The 18,938-nt window shown below is 52.5% G+C and overlaps 8 protein-coding genes and 1 non-coding gene across 9 annotated transcripts; 5 read left to right on the forward strand and 4 right to left on the reverse strand.

Moving 5' to 3' along the window:
- Nucleotides 1-260: 260 nt before the first annotated feature.
- Nucleotides 261-1,310, forward strand: QC763_406020 (uncharacterized protein; the record flags this gene model as incomplete). Its single annotated transcript, XM_062912241.1, has 3 exons — nt 261-697; nt 771-994; nt 1,059-1,310. The coding sequence occupies 3 exons, from the start codon at nt 261-263 to the stop codon at nt 1,136-1,138; spliced, it is 741 nt and encodes a 246-aa protein (XP_062766164.1). The 3' UTR covers nt 1,139-1,310.
- Nucleotides 1,229-1,800, reverse strand: QC763_0070370 (uncharacterized protein; the record flags this gene model as incomplete). Its single annotated transcript, XM_062905973.1, has 3 exons — nt 1,229-1,462; nt 1,522-1,677; nt 1,727-1,800. The coding sequence occupies 3 exons, from the start codon at nt 1,798-1,800 to the stop codon at nt 1,321-1,323; spliced, it is 372 nt and encodes a 123-aa protein (XP_062766165.1). The 3' UTR covers nt 1,229-1,320.
- A 519-nt stretch (nt 1,801-2,319) lies between these two features.
- Nucleotides 2,320-3,186, reverse strand: QC763_406010 (uncharacterized protein; the record flags this gene model as incomplete). The annotated part of the gene is made up of 1 exon (XM_062912240.1): nt 2,320-3,186. One exon carries the CDS (start codon nt 3,184-3,186, stop codon nt 2,320-2,322), a length of 867 nt encoding a protein of 288 aa, XP_062766166.1.
- Nucleotides 3,187-4,291: 1,105 nt separating this feature from the next.
- Nucleotides 4,292-4,931, forward strand: QC763_406000 (uncharacterized protein). The gene is made up of 2 exons (XM_062912239.1): nt 4,292-4,542; nt 4,607-4,931. Exons 1-2 carry the CDS (start codon nt 4,485-4,487, stop codon nt 4,798-4,800), a joined length of 252 nt encoding a protein of 83 aa, XP_062766167.1. The 5' UTR covers nt 4,292-4,484; the 3' UTR covers nt 4,801-4,931.
- Nucleotides 4,932-6,792: 1,861 nt separating this feature from the next.
- QC763_0070400 (uncharacterized protein) lies at nt 6,793-7,354 on the forward strand (the record flags this gene model as incomplete). Its single annotated transcript, XM_062905974.1, has 2 exons — nt 6,793-6,894; nt 7,262-7,354. The coding sequence occupies 2 exons, from the start codon at nt 6,793-6,795 to the stop codon at nt 7,352-7,354; spliced, it is 195 nt and encodes a 64-aa protein (XP_062766168.1).
- A 109-nt stretch (nt 7,355-7,463) lies between these two features.
- Nucleotides 7,464-14,001, forward strand: BLM3 (Proteasome activator BLM10; the record flags this gene model as incomplete). Its single annotated transcript, XM_062912238.1, has 3 exons — nt 7,464-7,930; nt 7,990-13,330; nt 13,402-14,001. 3 exons carry the CDS (start codon nt 7,464-7,466, stop codon nt 13,462-13,464), a joined length of 5,871 nt encoding a protein of 1,956 aa, XP_062766169.1. The 3' UTR covers nt 13,465-14,001.
- QC763_0070420 lies at nt 13,994-14,066 on the forward strand. Its single transcript has one exon. It is a non-coding gene; the product is annotated as a tRNA-Val (tRNA).
- A 183-nt stretch (nt 14,067-14,249) lies between these two features.
- Nucleotides 14,250-16,545, reverse strand: QC763_405980 (uncharacterized protein; the record flags this gene model as incomplete). Its single annotated transcript, XM_062912237.1, has 2 exons — nt 14,250-15,079; nt 15,138-16,545. The coding sequence occupies 2 exons, from the start codon at nt 16,543-16,545 to the stop codon at nt 14,547-14,549; spliced, it is 1,941 nt and encodes a 646-aa protein (XP_062766170.1). The 3' UTR covers nt 14,250-14,546.
- Nucleotides 16,546-17,349: 804 nt separating this feature from the next.
- Nucleotides 17,350-18,788, reverse strand: QC763_405970 (uncharacterized protein; the record flags this gene model as incomplete). Its single annotated transcript, XM_062912236.1, has 2 exons — nt 17,478-18,788; nt 17,350-17,419 (listed from the first exon to the last, which is right to left on the reverse strand). The coding sequence occupies exons 1-2, from the start codon at nt 18,752-18,754 to the stop codon at nt 17,350-17,352; spliced, it is 1,347 nt and encodes a 448-aa protein (XP_062766171.1). The 5' UTR covers nt 18,755-18,788.
- Nucleotides 18,789-18,938: the final 150 nt, after the last annotated feature.

Raw genomic sequence — 18,938 nt, forward strand, 5'->3', positions numbered from 1 at the left:
TCTCGTAGGGCCGACTGGAATGTATCGAGCCGCAAGACCAGCATCCACAACGGCCCGGAACCATTCCGTGGCTAAGTAGATTGGGGCCGTGGTCCGAGAAAATCAACATCACGCCTCTCTCGAGGCGGGATGTTCAAAACTCTCGTCACGATGGCCCTTGTCAAGGTTATAAAACCAACGGCTTGTCTCCTAGCCCCAACACCTGTCCAGCAGGCAAGATCATCATCGCCACCGGCCCAAACCCCTCCCCAACCGCAACCATGAAGGTCTCCACCCTCCTCCTCGCCGCGGCCAGCATGGCCCAAGCCTCCAGCCTCATCCCCCGCCAGCGAGCCTCCCTCTGCGAGCTCTACGCCTACTGGTCCGGCAACGGCTACGAGCTCCTCAACAACCTCTGGGGCAAAGACACGGCCACCTCTGGCTCCCAGTGCACCTACCTCAACGGCGCCTCCAACAACGGCATCTCGTGGTCCACAACCTGGACTTGGCAGGGCGCCCCCGACAACGTCAAGAGCTACCCTTACTCGGGCAGGCAGGTTGCCAAGGGGAGGAAGATCAGCTCCATCAACAGGATGCCGACGAGCGTCACGTGGAGGTACGACAATGAGAATGTGAGGGCGAATGTGGCATATGATGTCTTCACGGCGGCGGATCCGGATCATCCTAATTACGGGGGGGATTATGAGTTGATGATTTGGTGAGTGCTTCTTCCCTGGACAGCTAATTGTTGGTGGGATCATGCTGACAAGAGGCGGGGGGCGATTGCGTAGGTTGGCGAGATATGGGAATGTTTATCCCATTGGTACCAAGGAGCGGACCGTCACCCTTGCTGGGAGGTCTTGGGACTTGTGGGTGGGGTGGAACGGGGCTATGAGGGTGTACAGCTTTGTTGTTCCCTCGGGGACGGTCAAGAGCTTTAGCGCTGATGTGAAGGAGTTCTTCCGGTATTTGGAGAGCAATTACCAGTACCCGTCCAGTCAGCAGAACTTGATTGGTGAGTCCTGCACTATCTCCACGGCGAGGGGTGATGATTGGTTTACTGACTTTTGCTTGTGTAGTGTACCAAGTCGGCACTGAGGCCTTTACTGGTGGTCCGGCGACTTTTACTGTCGATAACTTCTCTGCTGACTTGCAGTAGCGTGACAGAGACATGTTATGTTCGGGGATTGATTGATTGCCGTAATGTCTCTTGTGGTGGTCATGTTTCTGGTTGGACAATGAAGGAATTATCATGATGCAAGGACATGTAGATATTGTATCTAGGATAACATACTGTTTTATACGCACATATGGCGGGTTTATCTTGCAAATCAGAGCAACCTATGTCAACCCAGACATACTCATAAGCGTGGCCCCGGCGGTGGACCAGCGATTCTTCCCATAAACAGCAAGCAGGAGAATGCCCAACAGGACCCAGATCCACCAAGGCCTTGACTTCTTTTCCTCTTGCTCAGGTGCCTCACTGGCTTCCGGTCAATGTTTAGTGCTTGTTGTTGACAATGATGGATGATGGACTCTAACCTTTCGGACTCTTTGGCGGTTGCCTGGCCTGCCTTGTGTAGCTCGTGGCTTGAGTTCTCGCACTCGCTGTTCGAGTGTTTGCCAGTGAAGTCGTCGGTTGCTGCGGTCATGGCCTGCACTGCTGGGGTGCGCGCTACTGAAGGGCTCGGGGCTGGTCTGCTCGCTATTGTCGTAGTTTTTTGGCTGCATCTCCCCCATCACGTACTCTATTTTATCCATCCCAAACATGATGTCCCCTTTTTCTGGCACCACAACGTTGATGGACGGTGCGCCCAACATGATCGCAGTCGTAGCGTCTGGCTTCTCGATAAACACGGCGACGCTTGCTGCTGCGGTTGCTGTACCAGTAGCTGTCACCGTTGCTGTACGGTGCGTGATGGTGCCATCAGGTTGGCGCGCAGCGCTCCTCAATCGTGCATAATATCGACAGAACCTTGCAGTACAGGCACACTTGATTTGCATGGGGTAAGCACGTGAACGTCGCCAAGGCAAGACCTGCCAAGGCGAGAAGGTGATGGAGCCGCATCGTTTGCTTGTGAGTTGCGTTGTGCTGGAAGACGGGGGTCGGATGAAGTGGTTTGGGGAGCCGGAGTTGTTTGGTGGTGGGTGAAGACAGAGATCCGGATTTCCATTGTTTAGGTGGGCCACATCCTGCTGTGGAAAAAACGCTTCACCTTAGCAACAGCCTCGTGTGGCTTGAGGCTGTAACAGACAGCACGTTTGCTCCGGATTCTGCGAGATTGAAGTTCTGTGGCTATCTTTCAAGGTACGTGTGGCTGGCAGCTCGTGGACCGCCATTCAGACCTCCACAACCCTCTCAGGGTCGAAGCCTGGCGACATGCCTTTACCGGCAACGAAACCGTACCCCTTTTGGTTCGTACACACTCTCTTCCCATCTACCGAAAAATCACAGTTAAAATGCGTATGCCCAAACGCCCAGAGCTTCACCCTGTCACTCCTCCAACACTTCTCACGGCTCAGGTCCGTCCTAAACGCACTCGCCACTGCCTCCCATCCCTTCACACGCTCATGCTGAGCATCATTAGCCCTCCGATCCGTCGTTGGGCTGTGATGAGTGAAAATAACCACCTTCCTTTTCTTCCCCTCCTTCGCGTCCTCCTTCTCAATCTTCTTCACCTCTTTATTAAGCCAATCTTTATCTGCCTCGTGCGCTTTATTATGGTCCTTCACTGTCCACCCTTTGATCCTATAAAAGTCATTCAACTTTCTCGTCACCTCGTCCTTGTACTTGGATGCCACATAAGAGTGGAGGGTACACCCCAGCACAGTCACAACCTCCCCTTCCTCACCCTTGATATCATATCTCGTCCTATCAAGCGGGACAAAGTCTCCCAGCTTCTCCCCTTCTTTCCTCCTCTGCTCCACCAAAACCGACATCTCCTCCAAAAACAAACTAACCTCCTCCCAAGAGGAGGAATATGGCTCGTGATTTCCCGCAACAAAAAACACAACTTTGAACTTGCCAAGTTGGATAAGAAGGAACTTCCTCAAAGCATCGCGTTGGGTTATGAGGCCGATGTCGCCGAGCAGGGCGAGGTAAGGCGCGCGGGGTTCAACGTGGAAGGCAGAATAGCCATGCTCTGCGAATTGCTCGGCGGGTGAGACCTCCAGGTGCAAGTCGGACAGGATTTGGAATTTGGCCATGTTGATGTTGATGGGGGGTTGTTGGGCACTGGAGGAGGATGATGAGAGCTGCGGTGGTTGGAAGACCTCTCTTGGCTAAAGCAGACTGCCCCGCCCCACGTGGACGGGACGCCAAGAGCTGTGCTTGCACGGTATGGCCTGTCTCCACAGGGACCTTGTCGCCGTGGAAAAGGAGGTCATGATGTTGGGTTGGTTTATCCGTTATTGCGATGTTAGTGGGGGTTGTTGTCAGCGGTGTATGAATGAGAGAGGAAGGAAAATAGAAACTCTCATGGTGGGTTCAAATTCTTTTGGGTTGCGAACAAATCGATCGATCCAATGTTGGTACCTACCTGATAAGAGAGACTGTTGGCTCAACCATTACCCACTTCTCAATCAAACCGTGAAGTGCGTTACATAAAAGAGGAAAGAAGCATCTTCCATGAAACCCTGGAATTTGAATTTTCATATCAAAATTGTGATACTTGCGCCATAGAAGCCCACGGTCAAGTTCCCCACCGTAACTTCCACAATACCTTACTTCTCGTTCGGTCCCAAACGCTCACTCATCACACCCATCTCATTATCTAGGCGATTGAACCCCTCGGATCCTCGCAATGGCTCGGCACTCCTGACTCAAGATTCATATCCCGGAGTCGGATTGGAACCGACCACCTATTTGTCCGTGTGTCCTATCGGAATACCACTAGCAATTACCCCCCTTTTTTCAGTACGCCCCTGTCACCATTGTTATTGAAAATCGATCTAAACCTTGTATTGACTCTGGCAGGGCTTTATGGAACAAGCATGGTACTCTTTAATGGCAATTGCATCTTCCTTTGTGTTGGAGCGGGTGGTGAAAGTCTGTCGACAGTACGGGGCATGGAAGGCGAAGATGCAAAGGAGGACGTGAGACATCAATCAAGGCACATGAATGCCATGCAAGCAGACCATTTCTAGGGTATTTACCTTATCGAATGACTTAAGGTACCAGTGAACTCCTATTTTCCGAATCTGCCTGGTGAGGATGGCCGTCTCCGTGCCTGCATCGAATCAGACAATGGCGCTGTCTCAGAAAATGATGTAATGCATCACCCAAATTGATCGCTACAGCTCCCAAGCTAACGGGAGATCGGATTGACACACAGCTTTGTCAGAGACATGTGCATCAAAGATCAAAGATCACTATTTATCACATAAAAATCCCACTCCTCCCGCGTGTCGGTCGACGGGGTCTAGCAATCACCATATCTCAACAGCTTCCTTCAATTTGTCTTCAACCAACAACATCGGAACCAATAATCATCTCTACACAAATCATGCCAAGCAGCAAAGGAAAACCCACAGACCCACAGCTTCGAGAGGAACTCAAGGAGGGTGGGTACTGGTCCAATCAATGCACCAACACTCTTAAAGAAGAAGTGCTGACCATTATCCACAGAAATCAAGCAAGAACCCAATAAATCTGGCGATGGAAAGGGCCAGTGGGCAGCATGGAAAGGGATGAAACTGGCTAAAGAGTACGAAAAGGCAGGCGGTGGGTATGAAAATGAGCCTGGCTCCAAAAATGAGCCCAAGTCTGGGACGCCAGTTGCGAAAAGTGAGAAGAAGAAGAACGAAGAGATGGAAGAGTAATGTGCGTCTGGAGAGATATTTATTTTTCCTGCTGGCAAGGCCGGTGGTGATTGACGCAATCGGGGTCATCAGTTGCTGAGAGATAGGCGTTTACGCCATCTGCTTGTGTTCTTTGAGCACACTCGGACGACCATGTTTCAGTTACGGCTTCATTCAGCCACACAAAAGGTTACCACAACCATGTGAACCATTGATGCTCAAAAATGCTCCTGCCTTGTTACACTGTCCAGCCCAATGCGGCGACAGTGGCAGTTGAACCCTCTCGGGCTCGAATCTGACAGGGCTGCACACTTTGTCTTTGACAGCTGTTTTCAAGCCACCATCAAAGCATATAATCAACAATTTCCTTCCACCATCAATTTATCTTCTCGAAAAAACAGGACCGGCTACCTAGATGCAACAAATAGTCACGGCACAGACAGTGATGTCTTTTGAGTCTGCTGCCACCTAAACCCATTAGTTCCTTCTAGTACCTAGGTATGCATCTCCAACACCGCATTTCAGATACAAGAACCCCCCATTCCCATTCCCAACTCCAAAGTCCGATCTTCCCATGCATCTCAAACCCCAATGTCCCTCCGTCACCTCCTCACGCGCCTGATCAACCATCTCCCTCCCAACCGCCGCCGTGCAAAGTGTGTTGCGAATTGGTGAGAGGGCAGGGCGGGGAAATGGATACGGTGCAAGGAAATGGGTACGGAGAGGGAAGGGCAAACATGTGATGAAAGGGGAGGGGAAATGTAGTTCCTTCGACAACATGACGCCTGGCATGGAAAGGTCAGGTCCAAAACTATGCTAACGGAACGCAACCACGAAGTGGTGACCGCTTTGATCCAGGATTTACGGCTCCATGGACCTTCTCTCACGCACAACGGCATTGTGGGTGTGACCACCGCACCCGGTGAGGCAATAAGACAATGATGAAAACATAGCAGCTGAAGGAGGGCTTTTAACCCCCTAAGTCTGAAAGCTGGCTCTCAGTCTGAAGAAGAAGAAGAAGAGAAGAGATTGATAAATGCAGAGATCGGCCTGGATTTATACACAAGATTTCTGGGACCATGGGTGGGAGACGAGTTCGGTACCAATCTTGTCTGATGAACCGTGTCTCGAGGGTGGATGGGAATGGGAAGGGACGAGGTGGCAAGTGGCCTCATTGTGAACGTTGCTTCAAATTGAATGGGACAATGTTGTCCGTCAGTTGGTGTCTATGAAAGGAGCCCATATTGTCAAGTGGTATCGGGGTATGAACGGTCATCAGAGTCTACAAGGCCAGAGATTGGCTGCATGGATCGGCATGTGCCACTGTTTATGCATCTGTTTGGAGCTTCATTTGAAGTCTGGTCATTCTCTGTACACAGCAGCTACATATCATAATATCAAGACACTGTATAGATGCGGCTCCGAATATCTAGCCGCAGACAGTCGTCATATAGAGTGACTCTCGAGACATCGCGGACAGCAATGGTCCACTCTCAATACCTCAAGGTGCCATACGCTGTTATGGATGTGATGAATGTATAGACATAATGCTACTTTTGATTACAACTAAGCTTCTTCTGATATTTCAGCTTTGAGTTGGCACCTTCATTGTTCGGTGATCTTTAGACCATCGGATTCCAGAGAGCCCAAGCATGAATTTCCAGCCGACAAACTTAGATCTCAGTCTCACTCATACTACGTTTCATAGGTATTCAAGTGTCTTGTTTCTTCAGAATTGGTGTGCATGTTAAGAGAACGCACCATCTAGACAAATTCCTCCACCTCAAGATAGCTTACTACATCTGAGCTATGAGCTGTGAGCTGTGAGCTATGAGCTATGAGCTATGAGCTATGAGCTATGAGCTATGAGCTGTGAGTTGTGAGCTCTGGTTGTGGAGTGGTCGCGGCAGTTGAGACCCGCTTCCGAGCAACGTCCCCGCCATTCCAAGTCGACGCCAAGGTGCCAGATGGCCTGTGCGCCGAGGCTTGGCGGGGCGGATGAGATAAGCGTGCATGGATGCAAGCCACCCTGGTACCCTTGGACCAAGCTTCCGTCCTGTTGGAGAGACAAGCCCGGCGCCTTCACCTAGCGACAAGAGTGCCGTCCTGTTGACAGTGCGCAAGGGCAACCAACAGACAGCCTGACCTCACCAACCTCGACCGAGACACATGGAAGCGCGCCTTGCACTTTCGAATTTGCCCGGCAGATAGGGGGGGAAATCTAAAGCTCGGGGTCCAAGAAGGTACGCATCTCCAACCTATTCCTGCTGTCCCGCACGGCGAAAACGGTTGCGTCAGGTTGCGCTGCCTGGGGGGGTTCTGGGGAAGGTTCACTCACTCACCTCCAGCTCTTTTGCTTTGCTCTGCTTTGCTTTGCTCTCTGCTAAGCTCCCCAATCTCGAAATCAACTCAACAGCTGGCTGGCTTCTTTAGTCAATGGCATCTGGTATTTAGCTAATGATAATACTTTACGTCTTTTCAGATTACCTTCTTCTCCACGGCCCCGAAACACGACGACTCCCGTCCCGAGACCGGCCATTTGCTCTGTGTCGCCGCCGCACATCGCCGCGTTTGACAAAGCTTCGCTGTCCACCTTTTTCTCTTGAGGCTGGGACAGTTGACCCCGAGTACGTCGAATCGTGCAGTCTGCTTGCCCGCCAAATCAAGACCCAAGTCTAGCTGCAATGGACGACTCGTTGGGGCCACCCCCTGGTGCTTCCTCAGCTTTCCCTGCCTCTGGCGGGGGAGCAGGAGCAGCCTCTCTCGGTTTCGCCGCATTCGACACCATATCGCGTGCGACATCCCCTGGAGTACCTTGTGCCGACGGCCAGGAAGATGACAAGAAAAGATACCGGCCCCGCACCTTCCAATATTTCCGGCTGCTGCCGTTCGATGTTGAGGACGACGCACACAGAGATGCTGCGCTTCAGGGTATCTTGAAGAACCTCTACATCTCCATCATGGCTGAGGACTTCTCCCCCGGCGCGCTGCACTGGACTCGCGAGCTGCAAGGGTGGCTGAATCTCAAATTCGAGATGACAAGGGAGCTTCGTGCCAAGCTTACACATCTGTATTATCACCTGGCCCTCGCCCCAGGCCTTGACAGTAATACCGCCGACAGATTTGCGAGAATGGTAGTCACGTTAACTAGGTACGTTCTATCCTCTTGTCACGATGCGGGGACCAAAGCTAATACGGCCGTGATGGTAGGAAAAAACATTACTTGAAGCCTGGTCAAGATTTAACTCTGGATTGGCGGCCGCTTTGGAAAGAGCTCAAGGCTATGGTCCTCCCTTCTGAAGTTCCACACCATCAGGGACAACGCAGACGGTCTCACAAACATATCCTGAAACTCTGCCTCCACGTCAACTCGTATTTCGACCCCAAGGAGCGCGGTGCCATATTGGAAGAGTTGCTGCCTTTCTTCAGTACATCGGCCATGAGCAATGCCTACATTGTTGTTGGAGCCCTCAACATTCTTGTTCCCACCGGGCCAGCACCGCCGACGGACCGGAACTCGCAGCCATCGGACTACGCGCCAACCTTTTTCCACCTCTGGCAGCTTATGACGCGGTCCAAGGCGTTTGACGTGTGCTTCATCGACATCTTCTCCCGCATGGCGAGAGACTATTTGGGCTGTCGGCATGTTCCATTTACAGAGCACGGCATCTTCACCCGCGAGCAATCAGATGCCATTTTCACGGCTATTTTGAGGTTAACAGAAATCCCCGTGGGTCAGGCTAATAGTCCATACTCATCACTGGACTACGCCTCAGGTCTCGGCGTGTATCTGGAAAAAGACAAAAAGAAATACCCTGTGCCATACATGATTGCGAGATGGATCACCCACTCGCTGTCACCCACGTGCCTCAACCAGGAACCATCCATCTTGACCAACCTGGAAGGCTTGATGGAGTCCATCGACACTTTCTTCCACCCCTCCAATCAGGGATCGTGGACTAGTTTCCTCGCGCAGCTTACGTTTTTTCTTACCGACATATTTGTCTCTCGTTGGAACCGTGAGCAGAGTGGGGAGTTGGACATTCCGGAGGATCGCCGCATCAACGATGCTCTCAAGAAGCGGTTTGTTCTTGCTTTGAAGGAAGTCACCTTTATGGGTCTTTTCGGTAAGAGCTCCAAGGTGGTGAATTACTACTATTCGACTCTTCAAGGACTGGCATACCTGGAGCCTGACTTGATCTTGCCAGGCGCGCTACAACGCTTCTACCCGAGCTTACAGGGCCTGGTGGAAGTGCACCGAACTACATCGAGTTTGTGTGGCCTTCAGATGATTGCCAACATCATGTCCAAGCACAAAGGTTATCGCTGTCACCTCACGGCTTTGTTGGCACTCGCTCTGCCCGGTATTGATGCCAACGACCTTGGGAAGACACAATACACACTGAACTTCATTCAGAGTGTCGCCTACAGCATACCATTTGTTCCGTTGGTGAAGGAGGGAGGTATCCGTGACACCAACCTCGCCCAGAGTTGGGTGCAAGGCCAGATGGAAAGAATGGAGGCCGAGGGACAAGACGTCAAGATCAACTACAACGAGGAGTTGAGTGATGAGGATGAGGCCGAAATTCTGCGCTCTTCTACGGCGGGGTTGGGCGAGTTTGTGTTGGCACTTTTGGGCAAGGTCTTTGCACTGCTCGAGAATCTACCGGACTCGAGCCACCTACGCACCGGGTCACCTGAGGACAATGTGATCAACACGCTACCTGCCGCTCTGACGCCCCTTTTCGCCTCTTTGTCGCCCGAGCTATTCGACATGGCTCTGGAGAAACTCGCCAACTTCGTGTCCAGCCATGTTGTTCACCAAGCGCGGGATGCCATGGCCTGGATTTGCAATGCGCTCTGCAAGGTCAGCGCCGAAAAGACTTTGAAGGTGTTCATCCCAATGTTGATCGTCAACATTCGCAACGAGATTGACTACAACGGCGCTGCTTCTGACCGGAGTAGCGGGACTGAGGTCCTCCCCCGCGACCGGGCTCTCGTCTGGCATGTCAGCATGCTTTCAATGTGCGTTGTGCATGTCGGCGGCGAGGTGCTGAAGTACAAGGACGATCTCTTTGGCATTGCAGAGTACATGCAGGAAAACTGCCGTGGGCTCCCTACGATACACATTTCCAACTACATTCATCATCTGCTGCTCAACCTGACCCACACCTACCCCATCGACAATGCGCTTTATGAACCTGATCGCGTTGCCCACGGCTTGGATGTCGAAGATTGGGGCAGGCCAACCAAACCCTCGGAGCTTACCATCAGGTGGCATCGGCCTTCTCACGATGAGATCTTGTTCGCCGTCGAGTTGTTCGAGAGTCAAACACGAAGCGCGGCGCAACGGCTCGAGCAGCTCATGAGCGATGACCCCCCTGTCAGCAGAAAGGGAAAGAACAAGGAATGGTCCGACGAGCTATCCCGAAGCCTGACTGCTCTTAGGCTGATCATATCAGGCGTCTCGACCCTGTTTGATCCACAAAGGGCCTCTGGCGAGACCAGCACCCAGTCTAACGGCAATGGGACCGCAGAGGCTGATGGGGACGCCATGATGGAGGAAGATGACGATCCCCTTGCCGAGGTTGCGGACGACGAGGAGCTCAAGAGGCAATTCCATTATCCCGCTGGGTACATTTTGAAGCCCGAGGATCCCATCTACAACCGCATCCACGAACTACGCGAAGATGTTGGGAGGCTGCTCTCCCGGACACACTATTTTCTGAACGCCAACCAGCAGGATGATGTTGCATGCTTCACGTCCCTCTACGCAACCTATAGAACATGGATCACCGACGTTGGGATCGAAAGATCAGCACATCCGCTGGAGCGGCTCGTGCGCTTGTACAAGGCCGACATCTCACCTTTCAAGATCAGCGGTCTGCGCAAAGTGTATCCTCGACCGCTCCTTATCAAGCGTGCGGATGCCTATCAGTTGCAGCGTGTCAAGTACAACTCGGCCTACCGCAAGAAGAGCGAGCTTGACAAGCAACTGCTGCTTGATCTTGCCGAGTCTTGCACATCGTCGTATGCGGATGTTCGAAGAGTGGCCCAAGGTGCCCAGGACTCGTCCCTCAAAGTCTTGATTGGCGGTCGACCCTTGGTCATTCCCGTCATCATGGCGCGACTTCGCAAGGCCCTTGACGAAAACGATCACGACCGGATCAAGGGTGCCATGTACACACTCTTGTTTACCACGCTTCTCAAGACACTGATGCGGGACTGGAGGTTTGCCCCGGATCTTATGCGCATGTACATCGAAACAGCTGCCGTCGACAAGACCTCTATTCAGAACCTGGGGTCCACTGCACTCTACCCTCTGCTTGACTTTGGTAAGCCGTTTGAGCGTTTGATCATATTCGACCGCGAGGTTGTGCAGACCATTCAGCCACAGGAGGATTGTTCAGCAGTCATCAAGCGACGCCACGACTTCATCACAGAGCGTCGCACCAAGGTGGAAGGGAAGAAGGAAGCCCTGGGATTGGAGCTCACGGAAAAGGCCAAGACCACCCACTGGAAGATTGCGAGCCGGTGTGCCATCTTTGCGCTCAACTGCTGCCTCCGCTTCGAGACGCTGGCCACCCGGGAGCTGATCGAGCTTGTCGCCAATGGTACCAACGACCCTCATCCAGGGTTGCGCTCCAACTACCTGTCAGCCTTCTCGGCCATCTTTACCGCCATCGATATCCGAGCAGTTTACAGCCACGAGTATCGCAACTATTTGATCGAGGAGGAGCACGAGGAAAACAGATATCAGATCCCCGTGCCGACAGATGACCCCAACCTAACAGACAACTTTCTCTCCCAATTTGAGAAGTTTGATGGCACCGATTACTTTGTCGACTGTGACTATCCTGGTTGGCTGGTTTGGGGAAAGCAGTTCCCTGTGTCGCGTGCCAACCCCAAGCCGTTCTTGGCCTATGATGAGGTGGAGGACCGTGTGCGCGTTCAGATCGGCCAGATTATCACCAGGGACTGGTTCAAGAAGTGCTTCGAGTATCTCAAGCAAGAGCCCAGGGACGCTGGTGTAGATCGGTTCAGGATGCAAAATCTGCTACTGCTCATGAATGTGTTTGACCTGATGCACTACGGCAAGACGGCAGCGACATTCGATGACATTGTGGAGCTGGTGAAGGACGTGTATGGTGATGGCACCGATAAGCACCAACACCGCGCTACGGCTGAAATTCTCGGGGCTTTGCTGTCGGGCAGCGCTGATGATCCTCGTGAATTTCGGGACCGGGTTTGGAACTTTGCCGCCCCCCTCATGCTCAAGATCATCGCTGATGACTTGACGCCCGATAACCTCCAGTACTGGATGACCTGTCTTCACATAATTATTGACGGCAAGGATCCACGACGATGCAGGGAGCTGACAGAAGCGCTGTCTTCCTTCCGACTCGACAAGAACTCCAATGCAGCCTTCAAGGAGTCGAGTAAGGTTCAGCTTGTCGAGTTCATCATCAATGATGCTGGCTGGCACTTCAGGCATGAGAAGCCCATCTTGGAGGACTTTTTGGCACACATTGACCACCCGTACAAGTCTGTGCGAGAGTCCATTGGCCGTGTCATCGCGACCATCTACCGCACACGGTACCACGAGTCGTTCAAGAATGTCACCGAGCTTCTCGAGAAGAACAAGGCTGCGTCCTCGATCGGTCTCCGGGCGTACCAACCTACCGAGGAATTCTCGGCCACCATCAAGGACGTCTTTGCTCGCCTGGAGAAATGGCGCCACGAGCGGACGGCCGGTCAGCAAACCCCCTCCAGCTACACTTCGGGCTCCAAGACGGTTCTCATTTGGCTTGACAGCATGCTTTCGTCCCAAGAGTGCATCCAACTCGTCCCATTCTTTCCCGACCCGTTCATTGACCAGCTGCTGCACATGATGGATGTCAAGGAAGATCCTGAGCTGATGAAGCTCGCTTACCATGTCTATCGCCACCTGCCCAACATCCCTTTCCGATCGGGTGAGGACGACGCGTTCATCGCTGCGCTCATCAGAGTCGGCAAGACGGCCGTCTCCTGGCATCAACGTTTACGAGCCTTGGTCAACATGCAAGTCGTCTACTTCCGCCGACTCTTTCTCACGCAGCCCGCCCAACGCCAAATGCTCTTTGACGCAGTGGGGGACATGCTCTCTGACCCCCAGCTCGAAGTCCGGGATTGTGCTTCGGCCACCTTGGCGGGCATGATTCGCTGCTCGCCCGCCCCGATCCGCAGCCCGATTATTATCCAGCTCAAGGATCGGTTCGAGCTAGAGCTCCAGCTGAATCCTATGCCGAAGAAGAAGACCAAGGTGCCTGGGACGGACACACCGGTGGACACGCAGAAACAGATTGTCAGGAGACATGCGGCCGTGCTTGGGTTGGGGGCGCTGGTTGAGGCTTTCCCTTACGCGACGCCGGTGCCCAAGTGGATGCCCGAGGTGTTGGCTCACTTGGCGACAAGGGCGGCCAACGACCCGGGAGTTGTGGGCAAGGCGACCAAGGCGATCTTGGCGGAGTTCAAGAAGACAAGGCAGGATAGTTGGAGTGTGGACCAGAAGGTGAGCTTATTTTCTTTTCAGTGTTGTTTTGCGTGTGAGAGAAGGATAGCATGGCTGATGGTTGGAAACAGTACTTCACTCCCGAGCAACTCGAGGATTTGGAGGGGGTGTTGTGGAAGAGTTATTTTGCTTAGAGACAAGACAAAATAGCGAAGGGCAAGAAAACCCGAACCATGGCTAAGCTGTGAAATAGTACCGAAAGAAGTTGGGTGCATTGCTTGTGAGTTTTTGAGATGTAGGTACTGCTTAGATGAGATATTTGGGAATTGTGAGAGATGGGTTTTGTTGTCAGCGATGTAGTGGTTAGAGTTGATTTGGAAGTTTAGAGGAGATGGTATGGATTACAGGGGAGGGATCAGCTGTGCATCAGATGTGGTACTAGCGAAAATGGAAGACAGATCTTATTATGAGGTGTATCACGAAGAATAGGGTATCTGGTTGTTGTGCGGTGTGTTCCTTTGGGAAATGTGGCAGAAAAGTGAAGATGCTTGGTGTGATGTTGTTAGGTTACCTAGGGAAAAGAAGCCTAGACGGCGGCCGATTCTACTTTGTGGTTATTTGTAAAGGCGGTGGTATGTATGGTGATGGGGATTGTGATGATGGAGCTAGAGGCGAAATCAGGGGGTATAAAAAAAGAGAGGCAACCAAAAATCATCAAAAGAATGATCGACCCAGGGATCGAACCTGGCACCTTTTGTGTGTGAGACAAACGTGATAACCACTACACCAGCCGACCTTTCATGCTGTTGACGGGCGAAAGTTGGGTCCATACTGAGATGCTGGGTGGGTTACATTACCTAGGTACACAGCTGAAGGCAAACCCGGGTCAAATTGGATCAAAAATCTAGCTTAGAACAAGTAGTGGGACTAGAACAGTATTCTACAGGTACCACATCTGCATGAGTCTCAGTCATGATTATATTGGGGCAACTCATGCATTGCTGTGCAATAATAAACTATTTCTAAGCTATCAAGTTCATCCGTACATATAAAGCTTGTTAGGTCGCTGATTACTGCATATCGGTTCTCTTAGACGATCGGTGATCTCGCTACGGGTTACTCTTATTATATAAACAAATATGGACTCAATTTTCCCCAATATCTCACCGCTCTAAATCAAGCATGCCCCGAATCAGAGTTTTCTTTTTTTTTTTTTTTTCTCTACACCGAACAGTCCTCAAAAAAGGGCAATTCACACTCAAAACTCCAAAATTGATCACCAACCTCTAAAATCCGCCATCCCCCCCTCCACCTCCCCATCACCATCCCCCTCAAGATTACAAATCACCGACGACCCACAGCTCCCATACCCCGAGTCCCTATCACTCAGAAGCCGCCCCTGCCCCTTCCCCACCCGAAGCCTATCCCCAGCACTAACATCCCGCTCATAAGCCCCCCTAACTACCCCATCCAATTTCATCTCTTTTCCCCTCTCCCTCTCAGCACAATCCGCCAGGGCCATCGCCCACGCTGGCGTCTCGCTGATCGCAGACCCTGGCTCTGCCCTTGCTGAACCGGCCACAGCTGAGTCCAGATACCGAGAATAGGAGCGGAGAGAATGATCTACTAAATCTGCCATTGCGGCTAGACAAACAGACGCCAGGCCGGGAATAGTGGCGGTAATTTCGGAGAGGGTGGAATGTAAAGGGATGATGTACCCGTCGCCGGTGAAGTCTGTCGAGACGAGGTGGCCGTAGACGGTTTTGGAGATGGGGTTTATCACCCAGGCGCCCGAGTCGCCGTTGTCAACTTGCTGAAGTTCAGTTATACTGACACAAGATGGGGAAAAACCGAAAAAGGGGCTTACCTTGGTAGGTCTCGTCTAGTGTTAGAGTGTAAGCTTGTACAAATCCGTGGTCGGGGGACAGCATCAGGCCTGCGGGGAGGTGTGATAGAGACCCGTGTTTTACTCCTGTCTGGCTGAGGAGTTCGACTTCTATGGAGGCCATGTCTGGGAAGGTGGATGGTTCGGCCAGGGCGAGCTCGTCGGCTCGAGCTTTGAAGTGAGAGCGGGCCGATGATTGGAGGCGGAGGTTGGGTTTGAGGTTGGATTTGGTGATTTCGAAGAGGGCCCAGTCGCGGGGTGGGATTTTGAGGTCTGAGCTACAGGTATTAATGGGCAAAGAAGGGTGGATGAGCTGTCCAAGGAGTGGCTTTTGCGGTTGGGGCTGTTGGGGGGGTCCTTCTTCCCTCTCGTCTCCTTCCGAGTCCGAGCCGTCATCATCATCCAGCAAACCTTCCAGAGCATGCGCAGCGGTCATCCCCACAATTTGAACTTCCCCGTCGTGATTCGTCAGCTTGACCAGTCCCCCGATAGTAGACGCAACAGATTTGCCCCCCGCCGCCCCAAGCCGTATCCCCTCCCCACACCAAGTCGGCAGCCCCTTATCGTTCACGCTCAGAGCTGACCCCCCCTCCCAAGTCACCCCCACCATCTGTAAAAACCTCTTCTTCGCCGCCTCCCCCACAATCACCACCTCAAAGTTCGTCACGAACCCATCACCAGGGGAATACAGCTCCCTCACCCCCCGCTCCCTCATCACCCCCTCCAACCCCGCAGTCTGATCAGTCGACACAAAAATCACAATCGACGGCCTGGCTGTCTCTGCCGTTTTGCCCACCATCATCAACCTCATCGTCAGGACCACCTCCTCCCCGTCCCTTTTCTTTCTCCTCATCCCACTAGGCAGCAAGGAAGACCACTTTTGGGAGCTGGCGACATGTTTCTGCAGCACTCGCTGAATCTCAGGCATGATCTCCCTGAAGCGGGAAACTGCCTGAAACGAGGGCTCCATGCCCGTGCCACGGAAGATGAGGATGTCATCTCTTCCTGGCAGGGGGCTGCTTTTGATATCTGATGGCTTGCTTGGCTTGTTGTTGAGGAGGGCACTGAGGAGGGATTTGGGGGGGTGGGAGTCTAGGGAATCAACAGATTGAAGGCTGGATTGGGTGCCGTAGCCTGAGTCGGGGAGTTGTTGGTCTTCGGGTTCTAGCTCGAGCTTTTCTGAGTCTGAGTCTGAGGAGTAGTCCGGGTTGTGCCGGCGAGGACGCTGGCGTGGGCAGTGGTGTGGATGATGACGCTTTTTGGTGCGTGGTGGGGGACAGGCTATTGGTTGGTAGAGGGAGTTTGGTGAGATTTCATGGCGGGAGGCGATGTGAATTGGGGAGGGCTGGTGCCCTGGGGCAGGTTGGATGGGGACTGGATTCCGCGACATGGTCTTTGGTCCTGAAAATACAGGAAAATTGGAGTTTGTTAAGAATTATTTTCGAAAATTGAGGCACGATGTTTTGGGATTAAACAATTTCGAGTTGTTGACCGCTGGAAAAGGGGAGGCCACCTGAGCTCAGGGGCTGAGGTGTAAGGCATCGAGGCGCAGCTAGTGACCTGCATGGGAGGGTCAGTCTTATGACAGCTTCGCAGCCAATTGAACAACTGGTTCCCTTCAAGCTTTTTAGACAGCAATCTATCCGGCAGATGCACAAATATGTTTCACGTTGAGTTGTCAACGTCATCTGGAGGGCCACGGCACTTTATTGGGCTCGTTGATGTGTTTGATCAGCCCACCTTTCGTTGCACTGGGTTGTGGTTGACAAATCCACTTGAACTGCAATCGACTGTGAGAATTATCGCCAAGGGCGGGCATGGGAACATGAAAAATGGCGCTATTGATGGTCACTTTGAACGGCTTCGAATTCATCGACAACCAGACTATGACGAGTGGACAACACCTTGCTATATTTTCGTGCTGTAAATCCCATTGTCTGTGTATTAGCGCAGGATATCAAGTGCGTGAAACATACCTTAGTCATTAATGTTTCCTCATGTCAATTCAAGCCATTCGACTCCGTTGAAGGTCCCTTTACTGTATCTAAACTCCCACACTCTCGCAGAGCATATGCCCAGAAACCCCCCAAATACTTCGGTGAATAGGTAAACCCTTCACAGAGAGCATATATCAAGTTTAGGTAACTTCCTCCCCAGACAACATAGCATGCCTCGTCGCGATCCAAAGCGTGACCTAACCTCCCCTCTCCAACTGTTCCCTCTCCAACTGTTCCCTCTCCAACCCCAACGTCTGCCACGAAATCCTAGCTTCTATTAGCCCCCTCCTCTCCCCTCATCAGGTCATCACTGGAAGTAACTCACCAAGCCTGAAAAACCCCCACCCCCAACCCCAAAACCCCCAACACCACCGCCGCCATAACCCCCGCAATAGTAGCCATCATCACATGCCTGCTCTTGCTCCTCCTCTCAAGCCAAACATCCAGCCCCGACCTCGGCTTCGGGTTCTCAATCTCGTCGTACAGATCCATCAACCTCGACCCCCAGACACCAAATTTCATCACTTTTTCCCTCTCTTCCGGCCCGAGTTCAAATGCTGAGAGGCCGGATGTTTTGAACCGGAGGATATCCGGGTCGAAGCCCGATTTGGAGATTAGGGATCGGAGAAGGGATTGGGATTTGGGGGAGGAGGGGGGGAAGAGGAGGTAGAGCGTGTGGAGGGTTTCGAGGGCTAGGGGCCGGGGGAGAGGAGGGGGGGCGCAGGTGTTATCTTGTCTGTCGTGGGCGGTGAAGGGGAGGAGGAGGTTTTCTTTGAGGAGTGAGCTCCAGGAAAAGATCTTCACCACGCCTTGTGATTCATCCAGTTTGAGGTGCTCGCGCAGGTCATCAGTCTTTTCCAACTTCAAACCCGCTTTCTGGACCAAATTGTGAGCCTGCAGCCCCCTTTTGACAGCATGCGCATGCTGGTCGGTTTCCTGAAGGGAGGGGTGGACCCGAACCGGAAAAGTCTCCTCAATCTTAAACGGGTCGGATCCTAAGTCGGTATGATTATGAACCCTGCTGTGAAGCTCGTCCTCCATCGAGGGTTGCGGACTGGTCATCGTCATGATGCGCAACGCGAGATCAATAGCCCTATCCTGATCTCCCCTCGGCACACCCCTCTCCTCGAAAACAAACTTCCGAAAGGCCTCCCTGCTGGTATCCCGCCCGTAGATGCGCAGTTTCGTGATCAGCTCGAACAGATCCTCATGACAAGACAACGCCGCCGCTTGGCTGTCCTGTTCAAAGTCCTCGGGTACGTAACCCCGTGTAAGCCGTCGGTAGATGTCGAAAAATGGCATTAACCTATCGCTTCGCTGAGACCAGGGGCATGATGTCGGGTTTTGGCAGGTTGTGTCCTCAAAACAGCCAGGGCACATATCCCAGTCCCAGAGCGCAGCACATAACCCTTTGAAATTCTCCCGAGTTACAGTTCGAAGCGGGAAAACGTGTAAACTGGTGACGGAAGCTTTGGATCGCTGAGAGGCGGCTCTGTTGACTACCCTCATGATGTCTTCGTTCTGGTCGTCATTATCGTTTGATTGGGAGGACAGGGTTGTGAGTTGGATGGCTGTCTCTTCGTCGCGTGAAGTATACCCCATTTATGTAGCATTTGCACAATCCTTGGTTGTTACTAATTCAGAACAAGATGATAAGCGGTGGCGATGGCATGCGGTGATCCAGGAGTCTTAAAAGCTGTTTGTTCCCCGCAGGTGCAATGCGATGAGGCCAATGGATGACTGACAGGGGTGCCGACCTAAGCATGCACCGCCTGCACGCTGCTGT

This window comes from Podospora pseudopauciseta, chromosome 4, assembly GCF_035222475.1.
Source record: "Podospora pseudopauciseta strain CBS 411.78 chromosome 4, whole genome shotgun sequence".
NCBI lineage: Eukaryota > Fungi > Ascomycota > Sordariomycetes > Sordariales > Podosporaceae > Podospora > Podospora pseudopauciseta.

Coding starts and splice junctions, on each gene's coding strand:
- QC763_406000 (XM_062912239.1), top strand. CDS start 4,485: ATGCCAAGCAGCAAAGGAAAACCCACAGACCCACAGCTTCGAGAGGAA. Junction 4,543..4,606: donor TCGAGAGGAACTCAAGGAGG/GTGGGTACTGGT, acceptor CATTATCCACAG/AAATCAAGCAAGAACCCAAT.